At 40.5% G+C, this 17,557-nt stretch overlaps 1 protein-coding gene across 3 annotated transcripts in view; it reads left to right on the top strand.

Annotated features, from left to right (window-relative positions):
* The window catches only part of Trps1 (transcriptional repressor GATA binding 1), a 243,022-nt gene that overhangs the window by 56,813 nt on the left and 168,652 nt on the right, over positions 1-17,557 (top strand). For all 3 annotated transcript variants that reach the window (XM_012517450.2, XM_023703780.1, XM_023703782.1), the window contains one exon: positions 2,644-3,773. In XM_012517450.2, the coding sequence (XP_012372904.1) occupies positions 2,644-3,773 (1,130 nt within the window). The remainder of the gene's footprint in view (positions 1-2,643; positions 3,774-17,557) is intronic.

Here is a 17,557-nt window from a genome sequence, read left to right as displayed (position 1 = left end):
GTATCAAAATGATCACAAACTGGCTTCTCAATCTTTTTGAAATAGAAAAGAAACAAAATTTTAAGTAATTGTTCTTTTCCAAGTTGGCAGTTATGCGACCCCAATGTTATGTTAGCGTTTAAAATGCTGTATAATAATAACATGTTTTATAATGCAAGAAGGTGACCAAGGCTATTGTCAGTACTGCTATTTTTGTGGTTAATTGAGATTCATGAGTTTCGTTTGCTACTTGCTGGTACGTGAAGGAGCTGTCAGTAAGATGAAAGTTTTTGTCGACATAACTCACGTGTGTATTGATTAAAGCAGTCCTTTCTGGGTAAAGAATCACAACCTTTAGACACGTACTCAACACCAGTGTAGAAGACCTAGCATTGCCCTACCTACGTTCCTCCTAAATCGAGATGTTTTAGCGATGCTTTTCACAAAATGGCTTTTCTTTCCCGATCTCTTCAGTTGTTGATCATTTCTAGCCTGGATTGTCTGACTCCAAAGGCTGCTGAGTAGGAGCATCGCCATTGTGGTAGGTAGAGTAGTCTAAATCCACTTCAGGCCCTGCGTGGAGGCTTCTGAGCATATTTGAGCTAAATAAACCTTTCTGTCGAGCCTTTTCAGTGTGGTCAGGGCACATGAGCCCTGAAGATTGCAAAATCAAGAAATAATGATGATATGTGGTGGTTTCTTAGGAATCTCCCCGGTAGAAGCAGAAGTTCAAAGTGTTTTCTATTAGGAAATCTCCACATCTCTGAAGCGGCGGTGTCACTACCACAAGACATTTTTGACTCCAGATGTTACACACTTTTGGTTTTTACTTACATTAAAGGAGAGTGAGAGACTTCTGAACTTACTCCTTTGATCCAAGTTAAAGTTCCTGAACTCAAAAGTAGCTGATGATGTCATTTAAAGTTTTTGTTTTTTGAAAGTATGTTTTGTTTTTTCACCTTTAGCCTATTAGGAAACGCATGTAGAAATTTTGCATTGTGATGTGTTACATTTCAATGCAAGTTTTGTTTGCTTTAGTTACTAAAATGCGAGCGGTCACCCCCAGGGCCTGGCAGTGGACATGGCTGACACAAGTGACAGCTTGTCAGGTGGCTGGAGGGGGAGGGGGCAAAGGGGTGCTCTGGCCCTAGCTCTCCGGTTCAGTGATCTCTGTTAGGGAGGGATGAAATCTCTAGGCCTCTCATGAAGGATATAGGCATTGTCTGCCGTGAAACATCACCACCCTTTGTTTAGAGGCTGCGGGCATCCTCCAGAAATTTATATTAATGCAGTGAGTTGTGTGCGTGTTAATGTACAGTTTGTAGAACCGTGACATAGACCTGAATTTAGCAGGTGCCTCAGTGGAGGAAGCTGTTGGCTGGAGCGTATGTAACTTGATCAAGGCAAAGCTCCTCTTCCTTTTATGGAGACTTCCATCTTAGTGCTATGGAAGTACCGAGGTAGCCCTCGGTGTAATACAGAATATCGTTTGCATTTTAAGCAGAGCCTGCGACTTTCCTCCCAGAGTGCTGGATATGAGCAGTGATCACACGTGTCATTTCTGAGCAGCTGTTGGAGAAGCAGAACAGGATTACGCCTCCTGGTTTCTGCGTTACATCTGGTTGCGGGAATACTGCAGACACTCCCTGCTGCCTGGAAAAAAGAAAACTCCCTCATTTGGGGCAGTCAGAAAGCTCTATTTAAATCATGAATTTTGGCCTCTCAGGGTGACACTGAGTTGAGCACCTGTTTTGGTGCACAGGGAGGACGAAGAGAAGGAGTTCAGGTAAAGCGCTCTCTGCAGGCCTTGATACCCGGGTGCTGCAGTGGTGTTTATGGGGGGATGATCTTCTCTTTACATTTGATCATCTCCACGACCCACTCCTTGGAGGAACTGGGAGCATTTTGCCATAACCAAGGAAGACCCAGGAAACTTGGCTTCTTTTCCTTTGTTTTCCGATGAGACACTTTTTCCCATCGGTCCTCCATCGGGATCCTACCCACTTCATTGATGGTACTTTCTGGTTTTGTTGCACATGATTAGGCTTCCAGCACAAGTTATTTTGTGTGGTCATTTTCACAACTTTATTTCACTCTAAAGATAGATGGCAAACATCTTTGTCCAAAGCCATATTGTGGTAGGAGCTCAGTAGAAGATTGCTCTGGAGTACTTGTGCATCTACTAATCTCTGAGCTTCTGCTGCCAGTTTTGACAGCAAATTTAGCTTTGCAAAACAAAACACAAACCAAAAAGCCCTTCGCAATGTGCATGCTTCTGTGGTAACCTGATTGGGAGAAAGTGGTAGGTAGCAAGACTTACTGAGTTGGGAATTGTTTTCTGTTTTTAAAGTGTATATGTTATTCATGTGTAAATTGGTTATAGTGCTTTGTTGACTCACTTTTATCTTTTACTTTGACCTAAATGTTCAGCCTGATGAACCACTCAAGTGTAGCTGTTAGGAAATGAATGATTTTTTTGGCTCTGATAGTTCAAGTGATTTCCTAAAAAAGCAAGAGTTCTATTGTATTGTTCTGTTTTTTCTTTTTCTTTTTCTTGTTTTTTTTTTTCAATGTGGAAGACTTGGCAATCTCTCCCCACCCCTGCAGTCAACCCAGTGAGTTAATGACTCATGTAAAGTAACACCCATGTCTTCCACACTGCAGGTCACTTCAGGTGGAACGTTCATTGGCATTGGACGGAAGACCCCTGATTGCCAAGGCAACACCAAGTATTTCCGCTGTAAATTCTGCAATTTCACTTATATGGGCAACTCATCCACCGAGCTCGAACAGCATTTTCTGCAGACTCACCCGAACAAAATAAAAACTTCTCTTCCATCTTCCGAGGGTGCAAAACCTTCAGAGAAGAACTCTAACAAATCCATGGCTGCACTTCGGGCTGGCGACTCTGGAGATCTGGGAAAGTGGCAGGACAAGATCACTGTCAAGGCTGGAGATGACACTCCGATCGGCTACTCGGTGCCCATCAAGCCCCTCGACTCCTCGAGACAGAATGGTACAGAGGCCACTAGTTACTACTGGTGTAAATTTTGTAGTTTCAGCTGCGAGTCATCTAACTCCCTTAAACTGCTAGAACATTATGGCAAGCAGCACGGAGCCATGCAGTCAGGTGGCCTTAATCCAGAGTTGAACGATAAGCTTCCCAGGGGCTCTGTCATTAACCAGAATGACCTAGCCAAAAGCGCAGAAGGAGAGCCAGTGACCAAGGCAGACAAGAGCCTGAGTGGGGCTAAAAAGAAGGACTTCTCCGCCAAGGGAGCAGAGGATAACATGGTCACAAGCTATAACTGTCAGTTCTGCGACTTCAGATATTCCAAAAGCCATGGCCCTGATGTCATTGTGGTGGGGCCACTCCTCCGTCATTATCAGCAGCTCCATAACATCCACAAGTGTACCATTAAGCACTGTCCATTCTGTCCCAGAGGGCTTTGCAGCCCAGAAAAGCACCTTGGAGAAATTACTTACCCATTTGCTTGTCGAAAAAGTAATTGTTCCCACTGTGCACTGTTGCTGTTGCACTTGTCTCCCGGGGCGGCTGGAAGCTCAAGAGTCAAACACCAATGCCACCAATGTTCATTTTCTACCCCTGATGTAGATGTGCTCCTCTTTCACTATGAGACCGTGCATGAGTCCCAAGCCTCGGAGGTCAAACAGGAAGCCAATCATCTGCAAGGACCGGATGGGCAGCAGGCTGTCAAGGAAAGCAAAGAACACTCATGCACCAAGTGTGATTTTATTACCCAGGTAGAAGAAGAGATTTCCAGACACTACAGGTGAGTCCCGGGAAGAGAGCTCCGAGAAAAGAGTATGAGGAATCCAGAGGGTTGGCGCAGAAATTGGGAGTGGGGGGGGGGGTCAGCTGGTGCTAGGAGCTTACGCGCCAAGATCACAGAAGTGAGCATAGGCTTGCAGGGAGCATATTGATAGATGGGAAAATCACAGACTTTAATTGGGCTGCTTGGGCTGATAGTGTGTAGATCCGATGGCTACCATACACCTAGGGTGGTTTAGAATGCTCTGGGATGCTCATAATGCTGGTGTTTGTTGATTTACTGCAACCCATTTTCTTTTTCTTTGCCAAATGTGACTCCACATCCTGTAGCTTGGATGGAGCACCTCCAAAACTGGAGGCGCTTGTATATTTTATTCTTGGTTCTGAGAACTAATTAGTTGAGACCCTGTTGCTCATTTCTCTTAAAACGAGGTTCTTCTTACTTTGAAAAATTGTCCATCCTTGGTTGATTGGCAAACTGTAGTCTAAAGGTGAGCCCTGCATCCCAAGTGTGCTGTTGTGCATGTACTCACCCCCTAGGCGAGCACAGCTGAACTGGTTTTGAATTTATGGCACAACTTAACTGATTCTGAATTTATAGAGCTGAGATCCACTTGTGTTTTCCTTTTTGTTTGCCTCCAGTTTCTTTATAAAGTTCCCTTGGTTATTCTTTCATACTTTTTTTAGAGTGGGTTTAGGCTGCATGTGCTTATTTCATGCATGTGTTTATTCCCTAACTGAGCTAAACATACACATTGTGTAAGACATGGACTGTCCGGGCATAAACAATGCAGGCATCATCATTTCCTGTTTGGAACAGAGTTCAGTAGGCAAGATGGGGTACCCCACGGATCAGGCTCAGAGTGAATACAAAGACAATGTAGTCTAACATGGTGGACCAGGAAGTGTCTCCGAGAATAAGAGCACAATGGGACTGGGATGTAAGTGGGAATGACTTAAGCAAAGCCCTGGGGAGCCAGTGTTCAGCTGTGTTTATTGGGCGCTTTCTTGTTATCATGCCTCTAAGCACCAAAGGGAATGCTTTATTTAGTATTTTTAAGTGATTTTCCATATGAAGATTCACTATGTGGGTCTAAAACCTCGTGGTTGTTTCCATTTTTTCTCACTATGACTTTAAATAGCTCCTTCCATTCCCTGTGTGTATGCCTGTCTTTCGGGCCCGGGTAGGGAAGCGGCCCATGGCTGACAACAGGCTAATGATGTTAAATGTTAAATTGAAGGCCATCCTCATGTTCGCAGTGCATCAAATGTTCAGAAAACACTTGCTTGAGATTTACACTGTTTAATTTATAAGGTCAGCCCTAGGAAAGGCACAGTCCTCTGATCAGACGTGCGCTCACACTGGCAGTGGGTGTTTCTGGCTTCTCTGGTGTTAGATGCATGTCAGTGTGTTTCTGGGGCTCACAGAACTGGACTGGCTGAGCTTTGCTAGCGAGACGAGAGAGGATGTGTGAGGATGGGTGAGTATGTGCGGATTTGGCTCATACATTTGTTCTGTGATTTCAAAATCAGATAATCCGATCTTTTTTTTTTTTTTGAAGTGGGGGGAACCTTGTTGAAGAAATCTTCAGAATTTTCTGTAACCATGTGGAATTTGCCCCTTCTCATTGGGAAACATCTAGTTACCAGATTTGTATAAGGTGACTACAAGTAGCTCTGAACATTGCTCTAAATTCTATTGTGAGAAAAGAATTTCTATATTTTTTAGATAAAATAATCTTCCAAAAAATAACAGTGTGAATGAAAGTATTACTTAATGATGTCCAGCTATAGTTAATACTCAGTAGGCCCGGTCAAATAGCTTAGCAGATTAAAGCACCTGTAAGCAGGCACAGGGGCTGAGGTTCGATCCCTGGGCCTGCTGTGCTGGCCCCGCCCCCAGGGCATGCTGAGATGGCAAATGAGACTGGGCATGGTGGCATGGGCCTGTAATCCCAGCTCTTGGGAGGCTGTAAACAGGCAGATCACTCTGAGTCCAATCTAGTAGTGAGACCCTGAACATCCTGTAGTCCCTTCCCTAAAATACAAAAAAAAAGAAAAAAAGAAAAAGATACATATTTAATACTTAGTAACGAGGTAAGCTCTAGAGGGAAGACATTACACCTGCTCTCTGTTGTATCCGCATAGTTTCTCTCAGTGTCAGCAGACCTCATAGCTGCTCAGTGAATATCTTTATCAGCGTTGGACTTCATGTTACTTATAAGTAAGCTGAGATCTGTAAGGCGAGTTATAATCTTCTAATGTTTACGGTCTTAGACCCTTTGTGAGGAGCTTGAGCTCTATGCTGAATGACAGTTGACCATTCACTGAGAAATAGCAGTTAGACTTTCAAGATTTAATTAACTGAGAAGTTAACATTTGTCCTTTCAGTACTAGAATACTATTCTAAATTGTGTTGATTTGCTGATCTGGGCACCTTTAAGGTTCTGAGTTGTCTATCTGGGCTCTGCAAATTCTAGAAATATTTGAAAATTGGAGCCTTACAATTGGGGAGTAGGAAATGTATAGAGACTTTGCTGAAAGCTGAACAGAGGATGCCCAGAGGTGGGAAAGGAACTAGTCACATGTGTGGGCAAAGCTTGATCTGCTCTCAAAGCACTTTCCCCAAATGCCACATTTTGAAGATAAAGAGGACACATTTACTGTAACACAATGCTGTCTTTCTAGTTAAATTTATGCTGCTTCCTATTCATTATTGTTAAGTATCCACCTGCACTTCTGTATTAATGTTATGGAGTATTTTGTTTATATATGCTTTATATACAGGATTTACATTGTATTAAAATTAGCTTGAGTCTAGAACTACACAATCTAGGAAATCATTTCCCCCTCAGATAACTGCGTCCAAGAGGCAGAATCATATTTGTGGACCTCTGCATGAGTCCTACGGCATGGGGATTTTCCATAAGGATGAGCTTTAGCTTGAATGTTTTATATTTACCTATTATATCCCCTAATTCATTTTATGACTGAATTAGTATATTCCACTCAGGCATCTTTTTCTCTCACTGCATTTTTTTATTGTTTGTTATTTCACTTAATATAGTACCTATTCTCTGTTGACTGCCATTTTCGTAAGAAATGTCAGGGTCGTAACTCACATTTTTGGTACAAGTAAGTGGACTATTTTTCTACCCACATTGGTACTAGATAAAACACACTTCCTAGGGCCGGCCAAATAGCTCAGTGGATTAAAGTGCCCGCAAGCAGGCTCAGTGACTGGGGTTTGATCCCCAGGCCTGCCATTCCGGCCCCGCCCCCAGGGCACACTGAGATGGCAATTGAGACTAGGTGGGGTGGTGCGCAACCGTAATCCCAGCTCTTGGGAGGCTGTAAACAGGCGGATCATTACGAGTCTGATCTAGTAGTGCTTCAGTTGTTTGCAGGTAGTGAGTTAAGATTTTCTTATGCCTGTTTGGAAAAATTTAAAATCAGCTAATGAAAAATAGGGAAGAACTGAAGAACTGTGTAACTTTAATAGGTACAGAATAGAAAAATGGAACAACAAAGAAAAGATCAAATGTAAAATGCAAAGAGAGGATAAAAGAAAAGTTAAATAAATATTACTTCAAAAGTTAAGTGATAAAATTGCCCAAATATCCCAAATCTTAAGCACTGAGTATTCCATTCTCCATTTTAGAGATAGTGTTAGACCTTGTAGAAAAGAAAGTTCAACTCCATGCTCTTTACAGGATACCTCCTTAAAACACAGGACTCTAAAGCATTGGAAAAGATAGTTTGAGTTGTACCAAAAAATATGAACCAAAGGAAAATGTACCTGTGACATTACATTTAACTTTAAGACAAACTGTAACCGTGGTAATAGGTTTAATTCATTATATACTGTAGTTTTAAAAAGATAAAGTATAAAGTGCTAATCAAACATTGGCAGAGGAACCAGAGAGAAAGAGAACTACAATTCCCGTAGTAAATTTTAAGAAACCGAATGTTCAGTAGAAAAACTTTCTCAAAATGTAAAAGATTTGATCAACAAATGACTAAGTATAACTTAGAAAAAAGTAACAAAAGTATATACATTCTGTATGCCACAGAATGTACATTTTCTTCAAGCACACATAGAAGAGCTATAAAATGATACAAATTAAGCAGAAATGAAATTTCATAAAAACAGTATCATATGAAATATTTCCTTTGACTCAGCACAAGTAAACTAGACTTCAGTAAGCAAAAGAAGTATGGATGACATTACATGAGGTAAATCCTGAGAACCAAGAGTAGTAGTAACCTTAGCAAACATAGCTTTAGATGACATCATAAAAGATAGAAGGCTCAGTAGGCATGCCTGCAGGAAGTGGACCTAGCCATTTTGGCTATGACACATGCTCACCCTTTTTTTTTTTTTTTGGTGGTACCGGGGATTGAACTCAGGACCTTGAGCTTGCCAGGCAAGCACTGATTCCACTGAGCTATCTCCCCAGCCCCTGTATGTCAGAAGTTCACATTCCCAGTGACTGTGTGTTGCAGTTATTTCAAGGAGGTCTTACACGGAGATAGTGCAGAATTTATGTGGAAGTACTCATTATTTCATTTCCTGAAAGAGAAAAAGCAGTCAACACGAAAACAAAAATAAATAAGCAGGAACTAAAACTCCAACTGACTATGCTTAAGAGATTAACTAAACTGTAGAATTTCTGTACAGTGGAATATTATGCAGTTGTTAATTTGGCTAAATGAGTATGATTCATAAGTTTAGCTAGTTTTGATTACATAAAAATAAATGAAGACTTTGAAGCTGTATAACAGCTTATGTAAAATCTAAAACTAGCAAAACGAAACTATATACATATATTCCTATATATAGTCAGTCATATGTGTATATGTAGTCATATATATTCACAGAAATACACTCAACTGTACTGTAAATTTTATTTCCTTTATTAGATATAATCTATGACTTATATAATTTTGTCTCTGTATTTCTATCTAGCTATATGAAATCATAGTAGATGGTTTTATTCCAGTTTTAAGAACCCAGATATAAATGTTTGTGTGTGTATGTATACATATATACATATATACATGTATATACATGTATTATATGATAAAGTTTTAGAATAATTAGGCATCAGTTCTCTTCAGTGTGTATATCTAGTAAACATATGAATACATGGTTAATATTCCTTATTAATGAATTATGTAAAATTCATTAATATAGTTATCCACTGACAGATTTTGAAATGGTCATTGTTGGCTAGAATGCAGATAAATGTGACACCCAGTGTGGTTGCATATATGAGTGGTGACAAGCATCTGCCTCCTGAAAGCTGACACGTGGACCTAACATAACGTACATAGGCTCAGGCTAAAATAATTACAGTTGAGTCTAACAGATGCTTAAATGAACATAGCTACTGCTCTGTCCTAACCTTAACTCTGTGAAAGAACATAACTACGTGCTCTGCTAATTCCGAAGTGTAGATTTTAATGATAAGCCTTTTGTTATCAGCGCATTTGAAAATACTATCTACATAGTACGTTAGTGTGGCATTTCTAAAAGGGTGAAGGCTCTTATGGTTGCATTTAGATTTGTGTTTGTGATGTCATATTTGTTCAAAGCCTAAGTCAGTTGCCTGTAGTGACTAAAAATGGGCATAACACTTCAATTGCAACATTCCCTTTCTGAGACAGGAAATTGCTCAGGAGGTTATAATCCTTAAAAAAAAAAAAAAACCAAAAAAAACCCAGTTCATGGGGACATCACCTTTATTTGTGTACATTATTTATAAGAAGTTTAGAAAGACCCTGAGAACTTTTGTAAGAACCACCATCCAGTTTGGAGTAAGATAAATTTTAGCTCTGATTTTCATTTCAAATTAGCTTATAGGAATTATTTGCCATTTCTTGCTTGCTTTCTGTTTTATGCAAAGGCTTATCTTTCTGTTTTGCATATTTTCTAGTAGATGTTCAAAGTGAGTCATAACTTGAGAAATTTTCAGAAATGACATTAGCTATGTTTTCTTCTCATCCTAAGACAGAGTTTTATCCATTTGAAGATAAAACACTGTCTCCCACCCAAGAGCCAGTGACACCAAATCGGAAACCTTAATCAGACGGTTTCTGCTTAAAACTGTAGGATGAGTAAACCTCACAGACTCTTATTCAGAATTTCAAGTTTTCTTAGCATAGATTCTGTTCTGTAGGCTCTTTCTCCTCCTCCAGCTGAGTAGGGATAATTACTCTGTTTTCCTCTTCCGTAGGACTGACCTTACTACCCTGCAGATGCGTTTTTTACTATTTTGCAGCCACTCTCATCGTCCGGCTTTCGAGTCTGCATTTCTGCTGGCGTCACTGTGCGATTCCACACTTTCTACACTTCTGTAGCACCTGCGCATGTATCACAAGAATAATTAGCGTTTTTAGATGTGGAATCTACATAACTCTGTTTAAGTTGAAATCTTTATTGATTCCACTTCTGTGATAATTTATCCATAATTGCTTGCTACTCTGATTATCAAACAATACTTTTCAAAGTCTGATTGATTAGTATTTATGATTTGTTCATTTGCTTTGGTGCTCCATTTAGTCACTGAAGAATTAAAAACTGTGGTTCAAATTATTCAAAATGAAATAGTTACTGAGGAATGGGGAGCCTTGCAAGCCTGGCCTCAAGTTAAGGAAGTTAACATTTAAAGAAGAAAACCCAAAGGTCACTTGGAGCTGCACTTTCCATCTGACCTGCCAGGTCTACTGTGAAAATGGAAATTTTGGTATCAGAGTGTAACCGATGAGTGGTATAGTTTAGCTGATTTTGTTTTCAACTGGGACATTCCAAAACCCTTTCTGAATTGTGAAAGTAATTTCTGATACTCTCTATTAATGAATGAAATGCTCATGTTAGGAAAAAAAATATTATTTGAAATAATAAAACAAATGCTTTTTAATCATTCATGAAAATTATCTGTAAAGTGAGATAAGCTATAAACTGAGAATCTAAATAAGAAGTTAAGATCAGTTTCATGTTTCTGTCATTTTTCCTGGAAAGGATAATTAACTCTTCAATCAAAGTTTTTTGATTATTTTTCTAATTGTTTGATAGTGTGTGGATCACTGAGATTTTAAATACCTCAAATGTTGCATGAAGCATACTTACACTAACTTATTCTAATTGAATTAATTATTTGGCAACTTTAACATGACCTGCAGGTGACTTTTTTTTTCTTCAGGTTTCATGAGGAAAATGTTTGTCCTTCAGTTGGAAAGAGCCTATAGAATTTAAATGAATACAAAGCATGCACTGTATTTATGCTGCCTTTTGTATTAATTGGTCTTAATGTAGCTGGACGTTCTGGGAGTTTCTAAATAATGACAAATTTATCCCGAGTAACACTCACAATGTCCTGTCTGTATAGTGTAGCTTTTAGTATCCGTCTGCTGCATTGTGAGTCTCCACAATTAACAGCACCATGAATGTCTCCAGAGTTGCTTGTGCGTGCCTGTGTTTACTGAGCGCATATTTCCTGTCTGTCTTGATGTTCTACAGTGGAAGAAATACAGAGATGTGTGAGCTTTGATCTTAATCTTAGAACAATGATACTACAACTATAAAGTAATCTGCAACCAAGATCTTAATAGAAGATACTGTGCAAAAAATCCTAAAATAGAGACAAACCTTCAGAGTAATGCAGGGGATGTCAGGGTTACTCTGGGATTGAGTCACTTGGGAAGACTTTATGGATGAGGGGGTGTTCGGGTTGGTCCTGAGAAATGGAAGAAAAATTTGTTGAATGCCTTTGAAGTTTTCATATTAGGGCTGATAAAATGCATTTCATACGTTAGAAGATATTCCAAACTAACGTAGTTTGACAATGACTAACTTCTTATACTTGAGTAGTGTTTTTATGACAGGGCTTGCAGCTATCTCTTTTTGGAGATAGGGCATTGCATTGAAAATCTTGTTCCTGATTACTTAGAAAAGGATTTGTGTCGAAAGTACATGTCTCTCTTTTAGGATCTAATTCCTGAGCATTGCATTGACTGTTAGACAATAGACATAAGGCAGTAATCCTGGACAAGATTAGAAATATTAAATATTAAGTCTTTCCTCCCAGCGTTATTTGAATTAACCTCTCAGTGCTTGAACTTCTGCTCTGAGGTGAGTCTGGGAATATGTTTGTGCGATTGTCCTGGATAATGGATAGAATGGCCTAGCACTCTGGCCCGGAGCAACAATTGCCAAGCAATGAAACAGTAAAAATAATTTGATTTGGGATTACTCTCTCCACAGTTTCATGTCTACATTCTTAATTTAGAAATCTGTCAATCTTGATTCTTAGAAATAGGCGGTATGGTATGTGCTTTACTAAGTGGCAAAATGATAATCCTCCTTCTAAAATAATTCATTTGAGAATGTTCTACAGAGGGCTAAAGTTCATTGCAAACAAATTCATGCCTGTCTTGCAGTTATTTCAGCCCACACCTGTGTGGTTGTTGCGTCTGATACTGTGGTCTGAGAACCAGCAGCATCAGTTTCATCTGTGAGTTCACTGAAAAGACAATCAGACATCATCCCGGACTCCAGAGTCAGAATCTGGACTTTTAACAAGATTCTTGGGCGAGTTTTGCATGGGTTGGAGTTTCACAAGCAGTGCTTTTGGTGTAGCACAGGCTAGCAAGAAGTTTGTGTTTCTCCTGACTTCTGAAAGTAATGTCTCCTTAATAGGGTTTCTGTCATTGTTTTAGGACTGATACAAGGATAGGGCCAGCCAGATAGCTCAGCAGACTATAGTGCTTGCTTAGGCAAAGCTCAGCGACCGGGGTTCAGTCACCAGAAGCATGTGTCATGCCAGCACTGGGCATGGTGGTGTGCACCTGTAATCACAGTGCTTGGGAGGCCGAAAGTAGGAGGATTACCGTGAGTCTGATCTGTGTAGTGAGACTTTGGAGACCCTGTACTAAATACATAAAAGGAAAAAAAAAAAAAAAGGACGATACAAGGACAGTGGAAGTGTCTCTTTGGAAGCGTATGTAGTAAATTGCACTTTCTGCTTCACGGTGTAGGGTTCAGTGGCCTGAAAGATGAGTAGTTGAGCCCTTTACTGCTTCTCTATCAAGCTTTACTCTTTCCTGAATGGTCGCTGTGGCTGGCAACTTCAGATTCTGCACTACGATAGAAATGGCACTGTTGTTCACACTCACTCAAGTCTTCATGCTAGTCATGGTTTTTAGATGGATCTTGGCCGCTGCAGTGGTGTCCTCTGTGGACTCTGTTAAAAATTCAGTTTCTTCTGTTAATGTCCAGGAGGATGGGAGGCCTTGGAATCTGTGTTGTGAAGCTTACTCTGCAAACCACTGTTGCCTTCAGTCTCTCTACTGTCATTTAGAAGACATTCCCCAGCCCCTTGGCTTCCAATAATTGCTTACTTTTGTATAACAGGAAAAATTTAGGAAGCAGAAAATAGAAAGTTCATCTGAGTTATGAGTCCTGCATCATGACAGATGTAAGCCAAATGGTCAGTGCACTACTTGTGCATTTTGCTGTCCATAAAATGGGCTTTAGCCTTCAGTGCCTGAGAACTCACCTATTTTGAAGACTAGGTGATTATTTGTACAACTTTGTTTTAATATCTTAACTTTGTTTTTCTCTTCCATATACAATCTGGTCCTTACTGAAAAGTCATGTCTGACATCTGCATCCTTTCTGTCTTCTTCTGTTCCACGGTTCTTTGGCACCTTCTCCAGGGTGGTTTGGTCTAGGACAGGTGGATCAGAAGCTTCTCCATAGGTGGATAGGAGGAGCTCTGGCTGGGACCTGTCGGAGGAGTCCTCAGTGGGGCAGGCACTTCAAACTAGGAAATCTAGATGTCCCAGATGCCGGGCCTCAGAGCGCTGCTATGCGATGAACCCATTTTGGTGGGGCCCAGAGCGTTGTGTAGTTGGGAGGAGGTACAGCTCAGATGATGGGTAAAGGCTGCGCACACTCACCTCTTGGTGAGGGAATAGGGTGGATCCACTGTCTTCCAGATTGCAGAATAAGCAGATATCAAATCTCTGCAATATCTATTACTTGGTTGTATTAGTCAATCTATCATATTCTGGCCTACATTAATGAATGTGTGCCTACAACACATCGCTTATCTCCCAGGGCTTTAATAAAATACAGGGCGTGCTCTTTCAATGCATTGTATTTGTGTTTTAGAATCCTTAGGATTTGGTGTTTGACTGTTATTTGTGAGAACAGAGTAAAGATTGACATTGAATAGTAAACTGCCAGATCCTCAACCTTGCAGGCCCAGGTATACAGCTAGATAAAACATATGAGCTTAAAATGTATATTAGTAATGTCTTAAAGGAAAAAAAAAAGTGCACGTAGTAAATGACTGAGAAAGCTGGGTTGTTGGAATGGTGCTGTTTGGCCATGCTGGTGCGTACCTCTAATCCCAGCACGTGGGAGGCTAGGCGGGAGCGCTGTGAGCTCAGGGCTTGCCTGGGCTGCACAGTGAGTTCAGGATTCAAGACGGGCCTGAACTATGCAGTGAGATTCTGTTTAAATAAAACAGAGGTGGGGGGGGGAAGAGGGAGATAGAGATAGAGAGAGCAAGATATAGAGATAGAGAGAGGGAGAGAGAGAGAGAGAGGGAGAGAGAGAGAGAGAGAGAGAGAGAGATGGGGGAAATTGGGAAAAATGATGCTATAATATCAGGTTGTGAGTTGAAACTCGCACAAGAGTACAAAATGCAGTTTGTCACGGAAGAGATTTAATTGTAAAATTTACACTGGCTAATTCATTCAGTTAGTTGCTACTAATATTATTTACTTAGTATTCACAGGAACGAAGCCAAGTATACTGCTGTTTTCCTTTGCAGAAAGGGCCACTGAGCCAGGTTCAGCGCATTGCTCCAGATCTCGTGTATCGTTAGATAGAGTCTAGATCCGAGGTCTGGCCTTGTGCTTTGATTCCACGCTCTTCAGTGTGCTGCATCGTTTCTCCGTGTCCTTTTCTCTGCCTGTCCACATCTTTTGCTTTTGTTGGGCTGAAGATTGAGTCCAGGGCTTAGGCACCCCCAGAAGCACTGCACCACTGAACCATACCTTGTTTTTCCCGTTTTAAAAATAATTTTGCCATGTAGTACTCTAGAATTTTGCATTTTCTCTCTTGTATGTTGATACTTTCTCCTTCTTCTTGTCCTAGTATTCACAGCCTTTGTTGGAGAAAATGGTATCACTATAATCCTTTGGAATTTTTGCACCAGAGCCCCAATTTGGGTGGAAGTGACAGCATTGATAACAGTTTTGATTTCTTGGGAGGAATCCTATTGCAGGCCCAAGCAGAGACGGCATCCTGTCAAGGAGCCAGACGCTTTGCCACGTGGGCAGAGTGGGTTCCCATCGCTGTCTCAGAGCTTGCCAGCGTGCTTTCTGAGTTGGTTTGCTTTTTCATTTTCATGAGGACAACAGAGTGTGGAGATGATTGTGAAGGAGGTATTTTGGTTTTACTCATTTTGACAAACACGTTTTTGTGTTGGTGCATTCTGGCCTCACTAGCAGAAGGGTTTTTGTACAACTTTGGATTTATGAGTTTATCTCCCCTTCAATTGTCCTACACTGTGTTGTTAATAAGATGGTTCTTCAGATGCAGGCTCCAAAGACTCCCAAGTTCTGGATTTCAGGTTTGTGAACCTTATTCATGGCTTTGGCTTTTCAGGTTCTCACAGTGGTAACTGATCTTACTCTTGGTCAGAAATTACTTTTCTTCGAAATATTAATTTTGTGGCCATTTATTAACAGGTCGTGTCACTTGTATTTATACTACTCAGGTAAGAAAAAGTATAGAAGATTGAAAACAATCTTCTGTAAAAGGTGGAGTTTAAAAACTCATGTTCATTCAGCAAAGTGTGAGCTCTGCAGTAGCCCGATAAACACTTGTGATGTGATGATAGCTTTGAATTCTACTTCTATGAAATCGAAATACTTTTGGAATTTCCGTGATCAAGCTTGAGTTGTTAATTGTTGTTAATAGAGAAGCTGTCGCACTGCTAAAGTGATTCGGCATGCGTTTGGCTGCGTTCGGGACCTGCATACCCTGCGTACTGCTCCCCTTGTTTGTCAGTTACTCTTCTTATGCCTGAGAGCAGATGCTCCCGATGACCACCTGGCTTGTAGGTTTGCGTTCTTCCTTGTCACCTATTGCTCTCTAGACAAGGCGTCCTGTCTGCAGTGTCCCCGACTTGCTGGAGCGCCCTTACCCTTTCCTCTTCCTCCACAGGAGCAACTCCTGGGAGTAGCTGCCATTTAAATAATTTGCACAGAAACTTTCCCCAAGCAGCCCTGTTAGCCTGCTGTCTCTATCCCTTTCATTCTTAGTATGCATTATTCTTAGTACTTTAAACATTTATATGACATTTCATGTGTAGTAGTCCTGAAGAGACTGTAAATGGCCAAGTAGGCAAGAAAATGTATGCTTTATTCACCAGTACTGAGTGTATTTTGCGCTGACAAATCAGGATGCTGATGATTATGTAAAACTAAATGTATGACTGCGTGTCCGGCAGTGGCTTTAAGCAGTAGCTCCTAAGACTCTTTTTGTTGTTTTTCTAATAACTTCTAACATTATACAAAGGAAATTGAAATGTTTCAGGTAGTATTTACTTAGAGACCCAGTTAATACTTGTTTTTCCGTTAAAGAAGCCCCTTATTGCAAATCTTTTGTATACCTTTCTGGTGTGCTTTTTGCAGTGTGGATCTCTGTTCTTTGTTAGTCAAACAGGAGTCCTAAAGTAGCAATTATCATTTTCCCTTTGATAGCAATAATGTGTTGAATTCTACAGTGAATTTCTTCCTTGTTTTATGCTGTTGTAAAAGAAAACACACCTGTACATCCTTATAATGAACATATCTGTGTAGGAAGTCTTGCTGTTTGTCAGCCAATAGACATTCAATTTGTTAAATATCTGTAATAGGCAGTGTTTATACAGAACAGTCCTGGCTTTTTAAGACATCTTACGTCTAGAATATGTAGATAGATATAATGGATTTAAATTCATGCTAGAAAAGAATACTGTAATCATTTAGAGTGTATTTTAATATAAGGAATAACTGTACAAAGCAGTTCAGCACTAGAAATATGTATTTATGTGAAGAAAACACTCATTTTAGTTCAAATAAATAGGAAGTGGAAAGTTCACTGACAGAATCACACATAAATACATACTGATTTAACTAATACAGAATGCCAGAATTCATGATTATCCACAAGATAAAATGGACAGCGGACCGGCCAAATAGCTCAGCGGATTAAGGCGCCTGCATGCCGGCGCAGGAGTTAGGGGTTCGTTGCGAGCCTGCTCTGCTGGCCCTTCCCCTGGGGTGCACTGAGACCCCCACTGACACTGGGCTTAGTGGCGCGCACTTGTAATCCCAGCTTTTGAGAGGCTGTAAACAGGTGGATCACTGCGAGTCCAATCTAGTAGTGAGAACCAGAATACCCAGTAGACCCTTAAGATTAAAAAAAAGAAAAAAAAAAGGATAAGGGTAGGTGATTGCATAACAAAGCCATCCATCCAGTTTTAATTCTCATGGTCTAGAATGTGTGTGCAAGTGTGTGTGTGTGTGTGTGGTGTGTGTGCACGTGTGCATATGTGTGTGTGCATGCCTGTGTACCTGTTACTGCTGATACATCAAAAGGGAAGTTTATATTCTTCATACAGAACAGCAAATGCCAGTTCATTACGCTCCCATGCCTGAGCGTTTTAGGACAGAATTCAAGAGCCAAAAAGAGAGCAGGCTTGCTTGCTTGCTTGCTTGCTT

The sequence above is a fragment of the Octodon degus genome, unplaced genomic scaffold (genome assembly GCF_000260255.1).
Source record: "Octodon degus isolate 3935 unplaced genomic scaffold, OctDeg1.0 scaffold00179, whole genome shotgun sequence".
NCBI classification, from domain to species: domain Eukaryota; kingdom Metazoa; phylum Chordata; class Mammalia; order Rodentia; family Octodontidae; genus Octodon; species Octodon degus.
This window is presented reverse-complemented; position numbering and strand designations above follow the sequence as displayed.